Raw genomic sequence first — 22,641 nt, 5'->3', positions numbered from 1 at the left:
TGTTTATTGATTAGGCTAACTACAATATCTGGTTAAATTATAGGAAATAATATCATGTGCTGATAATGGTCTGGTTTTTATTTTTGCCGTTTCACAATTGAACTTATGTGTAATGGGACCTAAGTTCTTTAGAAATTGAAGTTATGTTGAGACATAATTTGTGGATCATATGCCCGCAAAACATTATTTATAACGAGGGGCATAAAAGGACAAAACTACAAAAGACTGTACTTTAATATGATTTAGTTGATTTGAAGGATAGTTATCCATACTGATTATAACAGGATCGATCCTCTTCTCAATGCCTTCTGAGTAAGTCTGCTGCATCAGGCACAAACATAACAACACAATTGTTGAGTCCAAGTTCCAACCATTGGGATTCTTATTATACAAGGCCTTTTTATCCATAATATAGTAGGGCCTGATGAAGAGATAGTTCAGGAACAATTCTATAATTTTGGAGTTAATTATCCACAACTTCATTAGTATTATATTACACCTGCATTTCTCCTGTATCAAGATGATGCCTAGAGCAAAATGGCAACGCAAAATTGAAATATGATACACCAGAAAATTTCTAAACCAAAATCACTTTTGGCGAGCCCTCTTCCTCTCTTTGGTTACAGCCTTAACTCGATGCTCCTTTTTAACCTTAATATTATGTTGTGAGGATTCCTTAGCTTGTACTTTACTCTGTGGATTGACAGTCTCGGTAGTCGATCCACACTTGATTTTTCCGGGCTTCTTGAAGCCCTTCTTAGCTGATGAGGGAGTTTGCGATGGTACCTTAGAATCAGCAGCATCACCAGGTTTATGATTCTGTCTTCCTAGTGTTCCAGCAATGATGTTGTTGCCATACTTGGCTTGAAGTTTTTCTTTAGAAGGACGAGGACGAACACTTCGTGGCTTCCCAGGTGGATTACCAATTATTGGCAATGGAAGGTGTGATGATGTAGCTTTGTGGTAAGAGCCTTTGTAATGTTCCCGATAGGCTCTAGTGACAATGTCTCTTAGGGCCATTGCTGCTTTGTATTCTCTCGTTCTCTTAGAGTAAAATACCATGGCATTGTTGGCTAGTAAAAGGAAATCTCTGAAGAGTTCACCTGGTGTTCTGATGGACCAGTTGGCTAGTCTTGATCTTGCTGTTTCGATATCCATATGACGCCTTATCATTTTCTTGTATCTTGCTCTCTTCTGACTATCAAGACGATGCCTGAAGACCATAGCAGCTTCGTGCTGTGTGATAGAATTGAAAATCCTCATCAAGTCATCATTCCTAAACCTAGATAAACCTACTATATGATCACTTGCAGCAGAACGCCTGTTACTCTGATCACAACTGGTTAGTACTTCTTTACAGTGAGAAGTGGAGGCGAGACTCGTTGAACATACGTTGTCACTGTCCTCAATGCTCCCTTCTTTGGCATCCCAAACCGTGTCTTTTCTTCTCCTCTTACCTCTTCTCTTCCTCACAGCCCCACCATTTCCATTCGCAGAGTCTGGAACCTTGCTTGTACTTGGAGCTTTGTCCCGTCCCCAAGACTCTGAAAGTTCTAGCTTCACGACTGCCTCTGTAGCTGAGGGTATGGTGGGAACCTGAGACTCGGGGGACCCGTTTGTTCTAATATCAAGCGTGAAGCTGCCAGCAGACAACCCATCCTTTGCTTCTTCTTTCACAGAAGACTCGATATCTTCTGATTTTGTCTGAGGAGCAGGAGATTTAGTGTGACTCAAACTGTGGTCTATCTGATCAGATCGCTCTCTCTCAGCCTGTAGCCTTTCAATCTTTGACTCAAGTGACCTGACAATGAGCATCGAGATAAAATATGAGAATCACAGAGTTACTCTAAGGATACAGATAACTAAGGGAACCAGAGACTTGAGGCAGTAGTAATCTAAAAAGACAGGATTTTTATGCCATTCAGATGCATGAAATATTGGCAAAAACATCAGGATTCATTAATGAAGTGATTTATTAGCCAGTGTTTGCTTATCAACTTAAAACAGGAAGAAACATATTTACTAACCCAATGGAGCTCTCAGATCTCACCAATTCCCGCTTCAATTCTTCCACTCGTCGCTTCCGCAACTCTTCAAACAAAGCACTGGCCAAAATAAGGTTATATAAGTAAGACACTGGTTAGCGCAAGGATGGCATCCTATTATATTCAACTCACAGTAACTAATGGAAACCATGAATTCATTTTAGAGCTGAAGGCAAGATCAAATAGCTCAGTGAATTGTGTACTCCATACATTAGATGGAAGCAAAAATCATACATGTGTCATATGTCAGAAGCCATAACTTCCATGGTAACTAACTCATTAATAAACAAATAAGGTCATGATATCGAAGAACTTGACTCACGTGCATCCAGAGTAGCGCTTACGTAACTCCTCATACCTGGCTTTGCAGGCCTGCAATTGAAGTTATTTGTCGATGACTCAAATTAGCATATCGTAGAGTATGGTTAAAGGTATGGCAAACTTAAGCATGGAAAAACAAGGTCAAGAAAAAGCATTGAAGTTAATTTACTACAGAAAATGCATAGGCTAGTCATAAGTCAGCAGAGCACTACAATCCTGAATTAAATTAGTGTACCTCATGGTTTCCTTATCTCTGGTTGGTATATTTACATAGTTAGCAAGATATTTATCAGCCTAAACTCTTGCTATTCAAACTACTCAAATGTGCCAAGACACAACATATCTCATTTTACAACTAGTTGCATCCAAAAACCAACGACATGTGAGAAAATTATGACTGAGAAGCATTGATCTTATGATGTCTATGGTCCTCAATATCAAATATTCCAAGTAAATGCTACAATCAACTCGGTTGCATCAGAGAAATCTTGCAGTCATTATTTTTGTCCATCTCTATCATTAGAAAGTGATAAAGCATTACAAGCTATGTTTCAGAGATCTGTTTTACAACTCCATTACATCACAAAAGAATTTTGTCAAGACGATCAAAGAGCCTATCATGTCTCAATCAGTCACATCTCTTGCAGAACAATTCTACTCTAATATCAACTGATCAAGAGTAAAGCGTACAGAAAGGCAATAATTTTGCAGACCGGGGGAGAAGAAAAGCCTAACAACCATTACTAGTCAAGACCTCATATATCACTATCAAGTTTCTATAATGCTATGTTGCTACGAATCTTTAAAAACCACATTCATACCCTTCAAAAGCTATGTATTATTGAAAGATACAACAATATTCGTAGAGGGGGTTCGATCAACACAGCTATAAAGCTAACAACTTTATTCAGAAAACATAGTACAAATATACTTTATCATCAAGAATTGTCTTATCAAATATTCATCCACCACAAGACCACCACGTAGTCAAAGGCAAAAACATAAAGGCACATATAAAATGCTTTAAACCACTACAAAAAAAAGATCCAATTTTTCATTGGTTCACCACTGTATATGGCAGCCACATGTTCATTCATCAACAAGGACAAATATTTTGGCTGGTCCCAACACACATTATCAGTAATCAGACACACCAAAAGCTTCAGATTCTGGTCCACATTGACAGTCTACCAACCAAACTCCTCCTGCCACATAATTAGGCCACCCCTCCACCTCAACACTCAACATTCAACAATAATACTACTATTTGTAATTCTATCTACTCAATTTTTAGTACTAGGGACAGACAGTGACACAAACAAAAAAGAAAGGGTCTTTGTGGCATACTACATCTATCCAATTCTCAAAAAAAAATAAAATCACATCTTTAAAAATAAAGAAGTTATTTCAATTTATTTGTTTAATTTTAACTCAATTATTTAGTAATTTATCCTATGAGATTGGGCCCCACAAAATCAGTCTGATAAGGAAATCGAAGCAGAAGCATAATTGAAATGAATAAATAAATAAACTATCCGACAAAGAAGAATAATTCTTTTATAACGGAAGAAAAATACGGAGATTACGAACAGACCAGAAAAAAAAAATAATCAAAAAGTAGTGTTGTCTCTATCATAAAATTAAATTAAAAAAAAAAACAAACAGTGGCAGGTAATTGTAAATAAGTGTATACCTCAGGGGTAAAACAGTGAGGATATAAAGTCCGGGCACGGAGCTCCGATGCGACGACGTTCCAATCTCTGGTCCCATGCCGGCGAACAGCGCTACCAAGTATTAGCTCTTCCCACGTACCCCAATTCATCTTCCCCACCCCCACCCCCATTGTTTCCGTTTCCATCCTAACGGTCTAGAACAATCCAGAACCTCCACGTGGACGGCTCAGATTATTTTTTTCAAAAAAAAAATAATCTCCCGTAACGGCGCACGTTAGCAACTACCCCGAAAACATCACCGGAAAAAATGGTTTTCTAAACGGAAAATTCTGATTCTTTTTTTTTTGTTTGTTGTTAGGGAAGAAAAAAGGGGTTGACGGATTTGTGCGAAAGTTTTAGAAATGGGAATTTAGGAGGAGAAATGATTGATGAAAACTGGTGACTGGAAGAGAAAAACATGGAGAAAACAATGATAACTGTTTTTTCTGTAATTTTGGGAATTGGAGATTTTTTGTTTTGAATTATCGAGAATTTTGGTTTACCTGAAAATATCTCTCTGCGGATGAATCAATCAACAGTGAAAGCCATTTTTCTTTTTTCTTTTGAGGGATTAAAAATGTTATTTTTAATTATATAAAATGACCCTTTTAATTTTAAGAAATTGACAGACAGAAAATGGACCGTACGTTGACTGACTTGGAATGACCATGAATTAATAAGATTGACTAAATAATAAATTAATGATCGATGACTTGAATTATGACTTGTTTTAATACGTAATAAAATGTTTTTATTAGACAGTTTTTGTTGAGAAAATTGTATATATGATAGCAAATTATTAATTTAAATCAAATGATGTGATTACAGTTTGATTTAATTGTATCTCATATCAAACTGTTGTTATTTTTGACTCTCTCCTTGGTGGAATCTCGCTCGACACTCTTTTTTTACTGGCAGTCTCGCTCGCCTCTCGAGATTTTATACAAACACAAATGTATAAAATGTGTTTGTGTTTGTATAAAGCGAGATAAAATTGTATATATACATATATGTTTTAGTTTCATTCTCTTCCCTCTCCCAGATCTCGCTCGCCACTCTCATTTTATACAAACACAAATGTATAAAATGCGTTTGCGTTTGTATAAAGCGAGAGAAAATCGTATATATACATATATTCTGGTTTCGCTCTCTCCCCTCTCCCAGATCTCACTCGCCAGTCTTACTCGCCTTTCTCATTTTATACAACAAAAATGTATACATTGTGCTTGTGTTTGTATAAAGTGAGAGATAATTGTACATACAAATACAATTGCATATATTTTCGTCCTATACACGTATTGATTATACAAATATGATCTTCCCCTGCTCAGTTTTCTTTTGTCTTTCTCACTTTATACAAACACAAATTATACAATTGATTCTTTTGTATATGTATACCGAAACAGATTATACAATTGCTTCGTCTGTACAAATGCATAACCACTGCCTTTTGTATATATGTATAGCGAAATAGCATAGCAAAGTTCGCTATGAAGCGCAATTATGCAAACTGTAGCTATAACATACAAATATGATTTTTATGTTTGCTATATGTGAAAGTTATTTTTTTTTCATTTTAGATTCTAGAAAAAACTTTTGTATATTAATCACGTAAAATATATCACCTACTTTAGTCATATACATGAGCTTCAAATCGAATAGGCTTGAGATCTTTCGACTTATAAATAAGAGAAGCAACATATTTTAAGTGATTAACTTGTTTATATAATGAGCACTTGAGGATATACCTAAAATTTTATTGCACTTATGTTTGAGCCGAAAATATTTAACAAGAATACTTTATCATTTGCTCGATCGAAACATATCAAAGTCTTACATAAAATTTACTAGCAACAATATCAGTCGGTAAACAATGATAGGGGACAACAAACTTCCATGAAGAATAAAAAATTAACGTAGCAAAATATGTGAGAGTGATATACTTGGATTAAGGTCGTTTTAGGGTCAATATTAAAATACCTTTCACATAAAGTGCCTTCTATTTTTTATTTTTTTAACTGATTCAGACATATGATTGTGCCTTAAGTACTTACTTTAATAGCTTAAATTGATCAATTTTTATTCCTTTCTACCTTCTAACTTCAACTAATTCCAGAAAAAAAAAGATGAAAAAGGAAGGGAATTGCGTGATTTAATCTCCGAAGACAAGCATTTGTTTAACCAATAAATTGAATGAAACATATAACGTGAACGTCATTTCTACTTTAGGGTGTGTTCAGTCGAGGGGAAAAATATCTCCGGAAAAATAAATTCTTTAGAAATGAGAAAAATGACTTTTCTAAGAAGTAAAACAAATATATTCACATGTAGCATTTCATACTTTTTGCTTACGTATCAGCGCAAGAAAACGAAAAAAAAAAAAAATTCCCCATGAAAAACGATTATCTAAAACATATACTGTACGTATAGACCATAGAACACTAACTTAGGATTGTAGTTAACCTCTTAATCTACGTCGTCATTTGTAATCAGAGTTTGTGAACATCATTTCAACTTTAGTTATAGCCTCATACAGTACATCCTTATTATTTTTGAAAAAATGGTGTATTTTTGCCATTTTGAATATCAATAAGTTGCTTATAAATTCGATTTCCTAATAAAATTTCCAAAAATATTGTAAAATATCATCTGTCATATGCATTTGAAAACGGCCTAGAACTCCACAAAAAAGGAGTCTAATTGTATAATGACAATCATTTAAGTCTAAACTTACCAGTGTAGGCTTATAGTGACTTGAGAAGAAAATTCAATATTTTGAGTTTTGATAGCAAGAGAAGGAGTGTGTATGAATCTCTGTTTCATTGATCAAATGATGTACACATCTCATCCAATTTTTTTTTTACTATTGCAGATACATGTACACAACTTACATATGGATGGACACATACAGCCAGGAACTTTGAATATGTTCAAGCCGCGTATCTGAGTGAAGATAGCGATGCTACTCTCCAACAAAAGGATATATTATGTCGAGAGTTTTTACCTTTGCCTCCCAACTCAGTTGCAGTGGCGGAGGACAGACACTGCATTTCCATCTTGCCAATTTTCCGCTGTTACGAGGTTGGTGAAAATGGTGGCAACGATGGAAACCCGAGGAGCAAAATTGTGGGTGTCCATAAAGAGACATAAGTTTGAGAACATTGTATAGTAGCTAACTTCCCATTCCGTTGTCTCGCTTTAGCCATTAGGAAAAGCATATATCATAAACTGGACTATGATTCTTGAAGTAGGAGATTTAATTGTACTGCACCTTTTGCCGGCTGACCCCCTCCCCTGCAACAGAGCGTAAGCGAAATTTAGATAGCAAGCAACATCAAGACATAAGGAATTTCGACTTTTTAGCTTGCATTAGATATGTAACAAAAGAAGGTAAAGATATCAAAGGGAAGTCCTATTCGACAACAAGTTGCATCCATCTACTTTAAAATTTCAAAAGTTCAATATGGACCTATTGTATTAGATATCAAGCCTTGAATGTCTTACCCACAAACCAAACATATTCAAATAGCATGAATCATGAAGCATCAGAACAATTTGATTCACTAGTTACTAAGCTACCATGATAGAAGCAAACGTATTTCAATATAGAAACTTATGATAAATCACAATGATAACAAATCCACCACTCTTGATCATAACAATTGTCCAATGAAAGTTAAAACCAAAAGATTCTCATTTTCTTACTAGGTTTGAAGTTTGTTGAGCATCATTGACTGTGAAGCATGCTTACAACACCTTAATTGATGGCTCAAACATAATGAGGCACTATACTTGCCATTTTTCTGACTTTGAAGCTCTATTGGGATTCTAGTAACTCTATCCCAGATAAAGAGAGGATGAGTTGGACCGACCACCCATAAAATAAATTCATGACAACAAACATAATGAAAAGTAAAAAATTAGATTCTTAGTTACCTTATAAGTTCAGGAAGTGTTTTCTGTATATCTTGGAGGTAGGCAAAGCACTGCCTGCAGCACTTAATTCTGTTTTACAGTGTACAAAATCAAAGACAGGTAAGTGTTTTGTATTTACCAGCATCCAAGCATATAAACAAGAAGTGAACTGCTTAGCCAAATAAGCATCATTACCTTGCTTCTGCATGAAGATCAACCCCTACAGATGGACGTGCTGAAGCGGCTGAGCGAACTACTGGTCCAAAGACTGCAACAAGTTTCAACAACAGCTCCAGGGAAACATTTGCATGCCTGTAGAAGAGTGAAAAAGACAGAAGCAATCAACATGTGAAGAAGAAATTTTAAAAAATATAACTATAAAATTTAACAGTGCAATCAGAAAATAAAATAAAAATTAACAGCAGAATTCAATGAAATAAATAAGTGTGCTATGCAACCCCCATATCCACACAGACAGAACCAAAAATTGTTTAAAGCTAAGAAACCATCTGAGGTAGTCCCTTTTATCTCTTATGCTTCACTTGAAGCAAGTAATATTCACCACCATGTTAAAAACTGATCAAAAAAAATGTCAAGGTTTGCCAAGATATGTATCGTTCCTTCTTTTCTGTTCTAACCTTTCGAATTTATATATTACCATGTTTGTAAAAACTTCTAGTTTGGCAGGATGGAGAAGGAACAATATTTTTTTTTTCCAGAAATTCAAAACCAGAGTCACCCTAGCTTGATTGGTAATGATATCTATCAAAGAATAAATAATCACCATGTATACCGCAGTAATCATTTAAGCAGTATTTTTAGATCATATTTGAAGGATGTCAAACTGGAAACAGTAAAGGCAACAAGCAATGAGTTGTATCACTACGTACCTTTCTATCTTAGTTTCAAGTAAGGCTAACAGTACAGGCAACAAGAAGGAAAACAAATCCAAAGTGATAATCTCCATTTTATCTACGAGGACACTCACAACATCAGCTTGCACCTGCAAGAGGAAATAAATTTAAGAAATACATTATAGAATTTATCAAATATAATATTTGGGAAGAGACCACTATGACAGAAGAATAAATGCTCACAGAATAATCTGACAACTTCCTCAAGGCCTCAAAAGCACCCCTGATGTCATTCCGTTCCCAGTAGTGACGAACTACCTGTGAGTTTAAAAGACCATACTTGTAAGAGGCTTCAAGCATTACAGGATCACACACAGTTTTACCTATATCATAAGTATCAATTAAAAGATCTTCCAATTCCTACAAGAATTACATGCCACGCTGTCAACATTAGACTGGCATTGCTAAAGAATTAAATCCTATTAAGATAAAGTTAGGAATGCAGAAACCAGTATCTGTGTGACACGTGTAGACATAAGCTCAAACTATAAAAAATATAAGCTAAAGGTTACCTGCAGCTTTGTCAAACGAGATCTAAACGAATTTAGCAGCACATCATGGCGTTGCATAAGATCTTCAATAATTATATCATCATTCTGCACTGGCTCACACCGTGCAATGATCTGCTGATTAGTATCCTGCATGTAGGCAAATAACATAAGAGAGTTGTGCCAACAGTGAGAAAGTATTTACCAAATAAGATTGAAATATTGAAAGAGAAGGCTGCAATAAAATCAATGTTACAAGTGAAAACCGTAGTGACCCCAACTCCACCGCCATTTCCCGATGTCAACTTATGAGACGGAAGAAAAAAATAAAGCCTGGAACATGTAATTCTAGGAGAACTCTTTCTGTTCACAAAATTCTCTCATCACCTGTTTAAAAGTTTAAACCACATTCCTAGTAGATAAATTAGATACGGAACAATTGATTCCTAACAAGTGCACTAGCTATGATAGATTTTTTTAGGTTCACATAATTTACATAGCACAGTGGAGGACATGTATTTCAGCATTCGTGGCATCGCTTAGACAGAATGTAAAGGTATATCAGATAAGACCAGGCAATCTCAACATATCAACAAAACACAACGAAAGAAGAAACAATCAACTATAGGTAGCCCAAGATCAATACCGGCAAAGGGGCTATTTGTGGTTGCTCAGCATTAGAACCAGAAGACAACAGGCGCAATGTTTGTGCCTCCTCAGCTTTAGAACGAGAAGCTAATAATCGTGATGTTTTAGCTTCCTCAGCTTTTGAACGAAAAGCCGACAAACGGGATGTTCTTGTTCCACTTCTAAACTTAGAAACAGGCACAGGGGATGCTTCTAGTTCCTCAGCTTTAGAACGAGAAGCTGATAAACGGGATCTTCTTACATTCTCAGGTTTAAGCTGTGAAGCTGGTATAGAGGATGCTTCTAATTCCCCAGCTCTAGAACGAGAAGTTGGCAAACGAGACTTCCTTACGCCCTCAGATTTAACCTGTGAAGCTAGGATAGGGGATGCTTCAAATTCCTCAGCTTTAGAACAAGAAGCTGGTAAATGGGATTCTCTAACTTCCTCATATTTAAACTGAGAAGCTAGCATAGGGGATGCCTCTAATTTCTCAGCTTCAGAATGAGAAGCTGGTAAATGGTTTTTTCTTACTTCCTCAGATTTAGATTTAGAAGCTGGCTTATGGGATGCTTCTAATTCCTCAACTTCATATTGAGAAGCTTGCAAAGCAGATGAATTTGTTTCCTCAACTTTCGAATGAGCTGAAGGCATGGGGCGCATTGCTTCCTCTGTTTTAAAACGAGAAGCTGTCAAAGGTGATGTTTCTGGTTCTTCTTCAAATTTTGTGGAAAAGGTTTCTAGTTCCTCATCTTTACTACAAGAAGGTGGCAAAGGGGATACGTCTGTTTCCTCAGTTTTAGAATGAGACACCGCATCCAGCTTATGGACATCATCCATGTTCAACCCTTCCCTTTTCTCAAACCTCTCAACCAAACTGCGCGTCCTTCCTCGCACTACCGCCACTGCCATAACAAAACATTAGTTACAATGTTTGATTTTCTCGTACAAAAAAAAAGGACTGTTTGAAATTTCCTTTTCTTACAGCATAGTTTTATCAGACACTAACCTCCATTCACAAATCTAACTGGATGCAACTCTTTCCTACCTTCTGAACCCACATTACCTGAAACATAATGAAAATTAAATTAATATTGTTTTCATGCTTCTAACTTATGCATCTATATATGCAAAGAAAAGGCCAAGCACAAAACTGTAAACCTAACAGAAGAACTAAAATGTAAGCAAACCAGGAAGTGCATACAAGCAACTTACACAGTGTCAAGCAAAAGCAGAAAATGATTATTTCAGCCAGCATGATTTCGCTAGCTAATTTTGACTTTTCAAAAACATTTCACATCATAGCACTGATCAGGTAAAAATAAAAATAAAAAGTTGAACATTCTTACAATACTGTGCCACAAAATTATGAACACTGGTCAAATACAAACTAGAAATATCTTGTAGTTTAATGTTTTATTTTAAGGCAAGTTTTAATGAGCAAATCCCTTAAGATGAAGAAAACCTGTAACTAAAATAGAGATCACCAGCCCAAAATTAGCAGAAAACCTCCGAGGAAGAATGCAGAAAACTGTACAACACGGAAACAGACCATAGAGAGCTCAAAAGTCAATTCAAATAAAGAGTATTTAGAACTAACGGTTCTCCCGACTATTCAGCGGTGGTTGCAATGAAGTTTTCTCTAGCTTTTCTCCACCATGCTTGCCAGCAGAATCTTTTGCCTCGGAACGTTCTCTGGAATCATTATCTGCCATAAGCCTGCTATTAATATCTGATTCCTTCTTACAATCTTCTGTACGCAGCAAGTTGTCTGCAATTTCAGACTGAAGAGCCACAGAAATCTTCTCCATATCAAAGTTGTTGCTGGATGGGCACTTTATGTGAGACGGCTTTTGTGGTATACCACTACTTGCACTGGTTGCAGAAACAGATTCCCTTCTACAAGTATCCAATTTCTTCTCCTCTGGAATATCACGAGGTACCACACTGGGGACGACAAATGATTTACCTACTGGCAATCCATTAATTTTTGCAGGTAAACCTACAACAGAATTAAGCTTCTGACTCAACTGATTCTTGTTTTCCTTAGAATTTAAAGGAGGAACCACTTTTGGAGAAGGAGAAGTAACTTTCTTAATGGTTACAGGATTTTCACCTGCAAAAAAGAAACTATTAAGTGCATGGAAATAGAACTGCAATTAGATGTGGATATGTAAACTGAAATTTGTGATACTAAATGAAGTAGAAAATGGAAGTGATGAATATTTTTTTTAAAAAAAAAAAAAAAAATAAATGAAGTAGAAAGAGTATTCAATAAAAAGTTGCATTTCAACTAGTAATGAATAACTATTATTTATTTTTTTGATGACCTAGTATTAAATAACTATGATGAAATTCATCAAACCCTATCATGGAAGGATATGTCGGTGGCAAGGTGAAATCTTCTGATTACCCAACATTGGCCTAAAAGTACGGAACAGGTTGGTTTACCCAGAAGACCAGTTATCACCATATCAGGTAACGAATTACACCAGGCCATTATATTCCACCCCAAGTGTATGGCTATAATTAAACAAGATGTCAATATTAGAGTTTCTTAATGCCAAGTTGCTAAAAAAATTTTGTTTCCGTGGTCTGATTTTTAGAGTAGGATGTTAAAACAACTTACTGTCCACATATATGTTCTTTATTTCCTTGGAATCAATATCAGGTGATGTGCAGCGAAGATTTGAATTAGAACTTCTGTTGCTTCCTATTCTTTCTAAACGACTCTCCACATGGTCCTGTTTCTGCTCCAAGTTACTTTGTCTATCTGGAGTTGAACCAGCTCCATGGGGATCAATAAGCTGGCGGAAAAGGCAACAAATAAAACAAATCGAAAAACTGATCTTGAAACAATGGGTCAAATGTAAAGATAAAAACTAAAGCCATGGACAAGTTTGACTTAAGCTTCAGTGATCAAGCTAATTACCGAAATATCTGCAACCCAAACTCCAACATAGTTTTGGTAATAAGCACCACCTACAAGCTTCCCATCATGTATGCAGAGATCGCTTAAAGTCGACCATCCCATTTCAACAGAGTCATGACAATTTACAGGCTCCCATGAATAAACCTTCAGGACAAAGGTGGTCAACAAACATGAGAATTGCTTATTTCAACAATAGAATTACAAAAATGCAGTATGCCAAGAGCTTAACCTTCAAGCTATCATCCAATCCACAAAACAGAGTCCTTCCTTCCGGGTGAAAGGTGATTGATCGTACTCCTGCAGCCTAGAAGAACACGTCAAAACTTTCCAAACATAATTGTATCTAAGTAGATTAAATTTAACATAAAAATTTAATCAAAACAAATATACTGGAAGCAACATCATATCCCGTTTTCAATCACAGAAAAATATGCAGCGGTATCAATACTACCCAGAAAAGAAAATTATACAAGCAAGATAAATTTATTTACATAGCCAGTTATTCTTAGTTCTATCCCTGAAAGCGTTTGGAGTGAAAAGCAAGTCTAATGGTTCTACACTTCTAGCCCACCTATCCTTCTAATGTATCCAAGAGTAAACTGAGACATAAGGGGCACAAAGACGGCAGAAAATATCTTGAGGAGCAAGTCTAATGGTTTTATCTGACAAATCCTTCTAATGCATCCAAGAGAAAACTGAAACATAAGGGGCAGAAAGACGGCAATATTCTTAACAGATCCCAAGTCATATGCCTCCTACGGAATCTCTTCCTATCATCCTCTGAAAGATGGGAAGAGAAACTCACATGAGATGACCATTTTGATCTTAAATTGTTTATCCAAGAAAGAGCATAGTTATGTTGACAAAATAAATGCTTCGCTTCAATCATTTCATGTAGTATAGCCAACGTACTAAATTGTAACTTCTAAGACATTTTTTAACAGCAAATTTATAGAATATCTTATTTAGTTACAAGCACTTTGGGTATAAGCACATAACAGAAAAGACGGCAACTTCAAGGGGGAACTTTAGGTATGAGCAGTCAGAGTTATTACACAAAGCATCCAATGTATACAAATATCTGGATATGATCCTCACAACTAACAGCCAAACTAAGAACGCAACACAAGATCTTCCCTTGCACATGGTGTACATTTTTTTAAAGAGTAAAAAGTTGAAGAAGATGCATAGATACCTCACGTCGAGTCGATCCAATCAATTCAAATGTTTCCAAATCCCAAAAGTTCACGGTGCGGTCAGCTGAACCTGAGAACAACTCAAGTGTTGAAACAAGATCACATGGACAGCAGAAAAAAATAGCATTATTTGGATAGAGACAAGGTACAAAACTCTATTGTGTTTAGAAGAATCAATTATTTGATCCTGCTATAATATGCCATCTAAAGATGGATCTGGCTTTAAAATTCCATCACAGATGACCATAATAAATGGAGAGCAAGATAATTCTCCATCTTAAGATGGATCTGGCTTTAAAATTCCATCACAGATGGACCATAATAAATGGAGAGCAAGATAATTCTTCAAAACATTTTACACTCTCAACTACTCTACCACCTCTTGAAACGTTTGAACTTCTCATAATCTGACCAATGAATCAGTGAGATAAATCCTTTTGCTTAAAACATGCACCTTTTCCCGTGATTTCTCTTTTTTAACTGACCAGATTCTCTTTTCTAATTGAAAAGTTAAGCAAGTACCACTATTTATGACAAGGGAAGGCAAAAACATAAAACCTTTTGGCAAGTCTGTAAAAAAAGCACGTAGCATGTTTGGCCAAGCTTCCGAAATCAGCTTCTTTTGAGAAGTACTTCTTATCAAAGGTCCTTTTCAAGAAAGTACTTAGGAAGAATCGAAGTTTGTGTTTGACTAAACTATTTGAGAAGTTCTTTTGTTATAAGTTTGGAAAAATTGCAAAAGTATTTTTGAGTGGTAAATTACGAAAAAAGGAAGCCACAACTAATCAGTTCGGTAAATATTGTTTAAATGGGTAATCTTGTCCGAAAAGAATAAAAAGCAATTACGATTGGAAGAAGCTATTTTTTCCACTTTCTGCTTGAAAGCTGAAAAGCAATTTCCAGTACTACTCAAAAACACTTATTTCTTTCACCAAAAGTTTTGCCAAATACCTTCAATCTCTAAATAAGAGTTTCTTTTTTAAAAAAAAAAGGAAGAAGAAGACATATTTGGCCTTTAGTAGCTTGGCCAAACAAGCTATAGTGGTATGTTAACCACTAAGTTAATTTGATCCTTGTATTAGAAGATGTAGATCGCGACTGAAATATGAAATAAAACAAAAGAAAGATTAAGGACAGAGATAAGGAGAATCATTCACATCAAAAGAAAAGATAAGGGAAAGAAGAAAACCGGACATAAATTTGTTCACAGCACCATTTCTATGATTGGGTACAGAATAAAAGGAGTACCTGTTGCCAAAAGAAACTCAAGTGGATGGAAATCTATGGATCGAATGTGCCCTTCATGGAACTTAAAGTCGTGCAAGAGCTTTCCAGCTGTTAGGTCCCATACCTAACTAACAATAGAGGTTAATACTCAAGAAAAAAAAAGAGCCTATAATGCCACATTTTTTTTAGCCAACTTAGGAATTACCTTCACAACATTGTCAAATCCGCCAGAAACCACCCAGCGGCCATCAGGGGAGAATCGTATGGTACTTATTCCTCGAGTATGACCTTTGTATGTGTGGATGCATCCTTTTTTTCTTATATCCCATATCTTAAGATTAGTGTCCATAGATCCAGATGCAAAAAATTCACCAAAAGGATGGAATTCACAGGCAGTGCAATATGATCTGTGTCCCGTAAGAGTGCGAACCACTACACTTCAAGAACAATTACCGGATTAGGAGTCGAGCTGGATATGACTTGCTCATTTAAGCACAATAGGATTACATATTTTGTTTAACACGCAGATAATTCAAACACTTGAAGGATGTTCAGTTAAATATGACTAGTGTAATCAATGGCGAAGGCAGGATTTTTCACTAAAGGAGGTTCGAAGTGTGAAGAAGCAAACATGCACAAATTACAAAATGAAAACTGGAGCAAAGTGGGAAAGGAAAAAACCTTAACCCAATAAATTAACTTATCTTTTCATGCCCCATTTAGTGTTTGTCCTACTTTTTCCTTGCTCCATCAAGCCTTATTGAAATTTCTGATACTTCTTTTCTTTTACTTCGCAGTGTTCTACTTTATTTTTTTGACACTAGTAATATTTGTATTTCAGTCAATACTACTTTAGTACTGAAAAACCATATTTACAAAAAGAAGAAAAAGATTAAAGTCCTTCCAATGCTAAACCAGGAACTAGATGGACCCTAAACCATCTATGATTGACTCAGTCTCATTGGAGTAGACATTTGTACAACAAAAACAGAACAAGAAAATACATTTAAGCTTGACTTCCTGCAGGTTGTTGTCCCTATTTTCAAAACATCTATCATTTCTCTCTCTCCATATTGTCTACCATATACAAGCAGGGATCATCCTCCATCTTTCTCTGTTTGTAGCCCCAACTTCAGCCTCCTCCCAACTGAAAAGAGTCTCATCAATCTTACTAGGCATACTCCAGGAAATGCCTCTGAGATAAAGGAAAATCTGCCACAGTTGGTCAGTGAAATTGCAGTGTAGGAAGAGGTGTTTTACTATCTCTGTACCCTTACCACATAAGGAGCATCTGTTGCATAGATATATGCCTCTTGGCCACATTGTCCAATGTCAGGACTACTTCATTGGCTAGCAGCCAGGTGAAGCATGCCACTTTTTGTGGCACTTTGACTCTCCAGATTTGCTCCCATGGCCATTTGAATTCTTGGTTCTCCATAAGACCTGTTTGTTTATATCCTTCCTTCACCCTGTATCTTCCTTTGTTGCGCCCATGCCACCATAAATAGTCTTCATCTGGTTGGATTCCTTGGAAACTCTCCAGTAGTTTGAAAAGTTCAATCATTCTGGGAATTTCCCAGTCATTCAAGTTTCTTCTAAAGATCATATTCCATCCTTGTGGTGACCACATTTCAGCAACAGTTTTCTTTTGGTGTTGAGCCAAAACAAAGATGTCAGGAAAGAGGTCTTTAAGACTCACACTACCCACCCATTTATCAATCCAAAAACTTGTTTTTCTACCATTTTGAACTTTGTCAGTTAATTGATTACTGAGAAACTGCCAGAATATTCTAGTGGATTTCCAGAGGCTAATACCACAGGGGCTCACAGTACCCACCCATTTATCAATCCAAAAACTTGTTTTTCTACTATTTCGAACTTTGACAATTAATTGATTACTTGATTATTGAGAAACTGCCAGAATATTCTAATGGATTTCCAGAGGCTAATACCATAGGGGGTGTGGACCTCTTTGGTTACCCATGTGTTCAGTAGCTCATACTTGCTCTTGATTACCCTGTACCAGAGGGCTTGGTCCTCCTGATGGTACTTCCACAGCCACTTGACCTTGAGTGCTTTGCTCTGGTATTTAAGGTTCTTGATACCTAGTCCACCTTGTTCTTTACTTCTGATAATGTTCTTCCATTTGACCAAATGATAACCCTTCCTTTCGTTATTGCCTTGCCACAAGAAGTTTCTTCTGATTTTATCCAACCTTTGACTGGGGTATATGGAAGAGAGATAACATATACGTAGGGAGGGCATCTAAAGCTGAGTTAATCAAAGTTAGATTAACTTCCAAGGATAGATATTGCGATCTCCATCTGGTTAATTTCTTTTCACATTTCCCCAGAATTGGATTACAAATATCTATGGACCTATACTCAGGCCCCAGGGGCATGCCCAAGTATATTGATGGCAAAGTGCCTGATGCACCTTTTAGAATTCTACTTTATTTTTTAAAATTTTATTCCAAATTAGTGTCCATTCAATCATTAATTACTTTGAATATCGTCAAGATTCTTTAAAAGGTGTAAGGAATGAGTTACTAATACTACAATACAGATTCAGAAGTCAAATAAACAGCGTCATTTTTAGTTCATTTAAATTTAGTGTAGTTCGGTTTTCCTCTATCAAAAATACAATTGAAAAAATAGGAAAGAAATACCAAAAAAACAAAAAAAGTAAGTTCAATTAAATAGATATTGTTAAAAGAATCTCCACAACTTTTAAATTTCTTAATTTTACCTTGCTTTAAAAAATAGTTTTCTATCTCAATTGCAAAGTTCAACAATAACTCATCATTTTTTAGAAGAGTTCCCTGGAATTAGTTCATTAAAAGGGTTTTTTTTTTAAGTAGAAACAAGATAAGCAATAGAGATAAGAAGAATAAAAGGCAAAAATAGTGTGCCTAACAGATTGGAACAAAGATTGAGTAGGAGAAATATAATAAAAGAGAAAAATATCAAAAAAGTAGCAAGCATAAACTTTCCAATGGAGCCCAAAAATAATGAGGCTTTCCAATTGGGTTGGAGTTTAAGGCCAGCTGCAAGCTGAGCCCAATCTGCGGGGAAAGTCAAAGCAAAAACAAGGGGAAAAAGAAATGCAGTGGGCAAGAATAGAACCAGAGACCCAGGGAATGGTTGAACCCCCTTAACTTCTAAGATAAGTTTCTTAACTCATCAAGGGGGTTCATTATAACATATATACTCATAAAATTCAAATTTGACCTTAGATATACAGTGCATTTTCCCGGTGAGGGAGTTCGCCTTCACACAGATCCACCCTTGGAGTCAATCTTGAAATCATAAAGCAAGTTTCTTGTGTAACTGAAGATCCAAAGATGCTCTTTCAGTTACATACCGAGTTGGTTAATGAATGCATGACCATGCAGTAAGTGTTAATTGCAATTAACTGTACATCATACTATAGTGAAGCGGTTAACTTTCTATTCGCACGAGGAATAAAATCAACTAGCCGTTTTTATGTAAAAAGACATTTACTACAGTTAAGACTACACTTAGCTCATTTACACCAAAATAATCAGGCCAACAGGCTGAGGCAACTTCAGGCGATGCTTTCTCGTTGTTAGAAGTTCACAGATAAGACCAACATTTAATAAATAGGACAAATGCTTAAGAGGATAAAGCAGCAATGTAATAAAATAAAAATTGTGAGCACATTCTTAGAACATATTGCGAGCACTTTCGCTGCAATTCTTTAAGAGTAAAGCTAGTATTAATTTTATAGAATATATAGAGCTAAAAAGATAAAACGACTTACTTTTTGTTTCTTCCAGATCCCATAGCTTTATTACACCTGATGAAGCTCCAGCAAGCACTAGAACCTCTGCTGAGTCAAAAGCTACAGATTCTATTGGACTCGTATGCCCACTTAGGCTCTGAACAGCACAAAACCAGACTATTCAGTCCCATATGACTAAAGTGATTCAAGATAAATAAAAACATGTAGCAGTCAGCTCTTCGCTACACAGTGAATCAACAAATAATTTCATGCACTCATAGAGATGAATGACCCATCACTCGATACTCGAAAGGTTTACAGTTTCCATATATTTGTATTCTTTGTCATACCAAAGGTTGCAACTAAACACATAAGTTAGATTAATAAATCATAATATTTGGAAATATACGATCCACGTGTTACCTGTTTCAGATCATCCAAAAGAACCACAGCAGTCTGGTATTTCAAGTGGTAAAGATTCTTTTAAGGCACCAATAAAGAAACAACGATAATATAACCTCACTTATATCTAAGTTGGCAGCATTAACAACTTTACAAATTCTCTGCCACATCCAAAATGCACATCACACCTCATTCCTCAATCCTCACCCACTCTAATTATCTAGAGAAAGCTCCAACAAAAAAGCAGCAACAGCAGCTCTTCCCGCATAGAAGGCATAATCATAATAGATCACTCATTTAATGCATTTACATTTGACTTAAGAAAGATCTCATTGTGAAACTAAATCAATTATCCCAATAAAGCATAACAACATTACTCAGGCAAGAGAACTGGAAAGAATAGATATTTGAACTCACGGTGGTGGATGTTGGTTTACCAATGGACCAAAGATTCACATTCTGATCATCTCCACCAGTGAGAAACTGTCTACACGTCTTCTTCCCAAACCTTAAACAGTTTACATTCCCCGAATGCGCCACAAATTCCTCTATATTTCACATTAGTCAAGAATCACAAGAAATTATTGCTGAAATTTAATACTTCTCCACACAACATTTTTTTAACCCCTCCCAGAAAAATCCCACCTTTTTGCTCCCCTGCGACTCGAACCCACAACCTTAGAGTTGGAGGTGGAGGGTGTTTACCATCCGAGCAACCCTCATCACTTCTCCACATACTTTAACTTAAAAACAACATCACACATTAAACCTCCAAAAACTCACCTACAACACCAACTCTTAGCTAAATCTAAAAACTAATAAAACCAAAAAAAGCACAAAAAGTAAATCATACCAGAAAAATCCAACTATTCAGCTCACTCCAACAAAATCCTCTAAATCCTAAGCAAATTCAAAAAAAATTTCTATCTAAGTTACTAAAATCCTACTTCGTTTTTCAGCAGGTAACTATAACATTCTATAGAACACTCCCAGATCAAACAAAAAAACATAACAACACAGTAAAATTCAAACTTAACGCACATTTAAGTAAAATAAATAGAACGAATAGCAAAATTCAAAAAAAGGATACGCAATTTGTAGCCACGATTAGCCATTCTGCACCGCAAATCGGATAACTCGCCGGAAAACAACAAAGCATAAGATAAGAAGCACCGACAAAAGTCACCGTCCGTCGTCAACAGAGAGAAGAAAAAACTTGGATTGTGGATGACAGAGAGGGGAAGAAAGGAAGGGAGAGTGAGTGCAAAATCTATAGAGAAAGTTAGGAATCAAATTTTGTTGAAGAAAAGTGAAAAAGCTAAAAAGGGAAAGGGGAAGAGAAATGGAAATGGAAATTGTGAAAATTCAGAGGGATTTGAAGAGAGAAGAAAGAGAACATGAAAAATACTTAATATTTACAAACTTGTGTGGTACCACTTTTTTTTTTCTTTTTATTATTTGTTTCCTTGAAAGCATAAAGAAGAGATTCAAAGAATTTGGATTTAAAAAAAAAAAACTTTTTAAACATGAATACATGTGATTTAACATTATTTTCTTCTGGTATATAAATTAATCATGATGGTCGAGTCAATTTAGATAAATTTTCAAATGATATATGTTACTTTTCATTTGAAATAGGTATCAGATGCTTCTCTCCATTAAAGCTAAACCAGATGAAAGAAATCACAAGTTTTTTGATCTCTATTGAAATTTGAATCTGATATCGTGTAATTTTCAACCTAGTTTACTAGCTACTACATTACAATCTTGAATACTTCGTGAAATATTAATTTTTACTTTTTTTGTTCGTGATAAACATGGCGTTCGCGCCAAATTATGCACAAGTAATTTTACGTTGTCTCCAAATCAGAAATAGGAAGCAGATAACTCTGCATCGAGACTAAATCAGATGAAGAAATCATCAAGCTTTTGAAGATGATATTTTGTAATTTTCAACTTAGTTCATTAGCTACTACGACACAGTCTTGTATACTTCATGGTATATTAATTATTATTATTATTATTTCATTCTTGATAATCATAGAGTTCGCGCCAATTTACGCACAAATGAATTTCACGAAATATCTGTTATCTTCCATTTAAAATAGGAAAATAACTCTGCATCAAGGCTAAATCAAACAGAAGAAACCATCAAGTGTTTTAGTCTTTGCTTAAATTTGATCAACTCAGAATTCTCAATTGACTTCATTAACCACTAGGTCCTTTGATACTTTATGACATATCATTATTTTCTTCATAATCACAATGTTCAGATCAAATTAATACAGATAAATTTCACATGATATTTACTATCTCCTAAAATTAATACATATCAGATAATTTTTTCTCACTAAAATTAAATTAAATAAAAAAATTATCAATTATTTTAATCTTTACTAAAATTTAAATATGAAATCTCGTCATTCTCAATCGACTTTATTAGCCAATATTGCTAGAATCTTTGTTTTTTTTTCATTTTGAATTTAAATATTGTTGTTGTTATTGACTTATCCAAACATTCTAGCCACTAACCAAAAAAACAGCTCCGGTGATCAAGGACCTTTAATTGTCTTTTATTATTTTAACTACCCTTTTTCTTTTTAATATAAAAAATATTGTTTCAGAAAAATGCCAAAACATAGAAATGGTTGTTGGAAATTCATTTTAGTGTAATAAATATTTATATTTGAGAAAAGATAGAAATACACTAAATATAAATAATTGAAAAATTAAAAAATGGAACACGTGGAATATATATTTTAAAGATTGATTTTTTTAATTAAAAAAAAAATTAAGTTAGAGAACTAAGACTTCCAATTTCACCCTTTACCTACTAATTACCATAATAGATAATACATTAATTGACAATAATTCAAATAAGAAATATATGTTTGAGAGTTTAAATAAAAGATAAAAAAGCACTTTATATTAAGATTAAGAGATGTTCAGTTAAGTTGTCTTTTTCAGAAAAATAAAATGTGTGTTTGAGCTATCAAGTTAGCTTTAATTATACATAAATACTCAATTAAAATATCAATCATTTAGATAAAGGCAACTCAACAAACTTATAATTAATTATATATTTTTTCCCTTTAGTATTTAATTAGATATGAAAGTTCG

General features: G+C 35.1%; 2 protein-coding genes across 5 annotated transcripts; both read right to left on the bottom strand.

Annotated features, from left to right (window-relative positions):
• Positions 1-342: 342 nt before the first annotated feature.
• LOC107009260 lies at positions 343-4,644 on the bottom strand. 2 transcript variants are annotated; one of them, XM_015208567.2, is made up of 4 exons: positions 4,060-4,644; positions 2,368-2,417; positions 2,028-2,105; positions 343-1,801 (listed from the first exon to the last, which is right to left on the bottom strand). In XM_015208567.2, exons 1-4 carry the CDS (start codon positions 4,222-4,224, stop codon positions 589-591), a joined length of 1,506 nt encoding a protein of 501 aa, XP_015064053.1. In that variant the 5' UTR covers positions 4,225-4,644; the 3' UTR covers positions 343-588. The 2 variants fall into 2 exon arrangements, with proteins under 2 accessions (XP_015064053.1, XP_027769965.1); XM_027914164.1 differs by lacking the exon at positions 2,368-2,417.
• Positions 4,645-6,832: 2,188 nt separating this feature from the next.
• Positions 6,833-20,924, bottom strand: LOC107011271 (katanin p80 WD40 repeat-containing subunit B1 homolog). 3 transcript variants are annotated; one of them, XM_015210687.2, is made up of 18 exons: positions 20,612-20,924; positions 19,939-20,069; positions 19,159-19,276; positions 15,581-15,807; positions 15,397-15,499; positions 14,148-14,218; positions 13,182-13,256; positions 12,953-13,096; positions 12,650-12,827; positions 11,621-12,136; positions 11,030-11,086; positions 10,042-10,925; positions 9,420-9,545; positions 9,091-9,165; positions 8,884-8,996; positions 8,189-8,305; positions 8,015-8,083; positions 6,833-7,372 (listed from the first exon to the last, which is right to left on the bottom strand). In XM_015210687.2, the coding sequence occupies exons 1-18, from the start codon at positions 20,634-20,636 to the stop codon at positions 7,312-7,314; spliced, it is 3,090 nt and encodes a 1,029-aa protein (XP_015066173.1). In that variant the 5' UTR covers positions 20,637-20,924; the 3' UTR covers positions 6,833-7,311. The 3 variants fall into 3 exon arrangements, with proteins under 3 accessions (XP_015066173.1, XP_015066174.1, XP_027770368.1); XM_015210688.2 differs by lacking the exon at positions 20,612-20,924 and having other exon boundaries at positions 15,581-15,812; XM_027914567.1 differs by lacking the exons at positions 19,939-20,069; positions 20,612-20,924 and adding an exon at positions 19,543-19,721 and having other exon boundaries at positions 15,581-15,812.
• Positions 20,925-22,641: the final 1,717 nt, after the last annotated feature.

This window comes from Solanum pennellii, chromosome 2 (assembly GCF_001406875.1).
Source record: "Solanum pennellii chromosome 2, SPENNV200".
Classification (NCBI taxonomy): Eukaryota; Viridiplantae; Streptophyta; class Magnoliopsida; order Solanales; family Solanaceae; genus Solanum; species Solanum pennellii.
Note: the sequence above shows the minus strand (reverse complement) of the source record. Positions and strands in the feature narration are given on the sequence as shown.

What these genes read in the sequence shown, in the direction of transcription:
- LOC107009260 (XM_015208567.2), bottom strand. Translation starts at nt 4,224, where the DNA reads ATGGAAACGGAAACAATGGGGGTGGGGGTGGGGAAGATGAATTGGGGT. An exon ending in AAGCGCTACTCTGGATGCAC is followed by an intron (nt 2,106 to 2,367) that starts GTGAGTCAAGTT and finishes TATTTTGGCCAG; the next exon opens with TGCTTTGTTTGAAGAGTTGC. An exon ending in AGATCTGAGAGCTCCATTGG is followed by an intron (nt 1,802 to 2,027) that starts GTTAGTAAATAT and finishes GCTCATTGTCAG; the next exon opens with GTCACTTGAGTCAAAGATTG.
- LOC107011271 (XM_015210687.2), bottom strand. Translation starts at nt 20,636, where the DNA reads ATGGCTAATCGTGGCTACAAATTGC. An exon ending in TTTGGGTTGCAGATATTTCG is followed by an intron (nt 12,828 to 12,952) that starts GTAATTAGCTTG and finishes CTTTTCCGCCAG; the next exon opens with CTTATTGATCCCCATGGAGC. An exon ending in AAAGAACATATATGTGGACA is followed by an intron (nt 12,137 to 12,649) that starts GTAAGTTGTTTT and finishes TCTTTTTTGCAG; the next exon opens with GTGAAAATCCTGTAACCATT.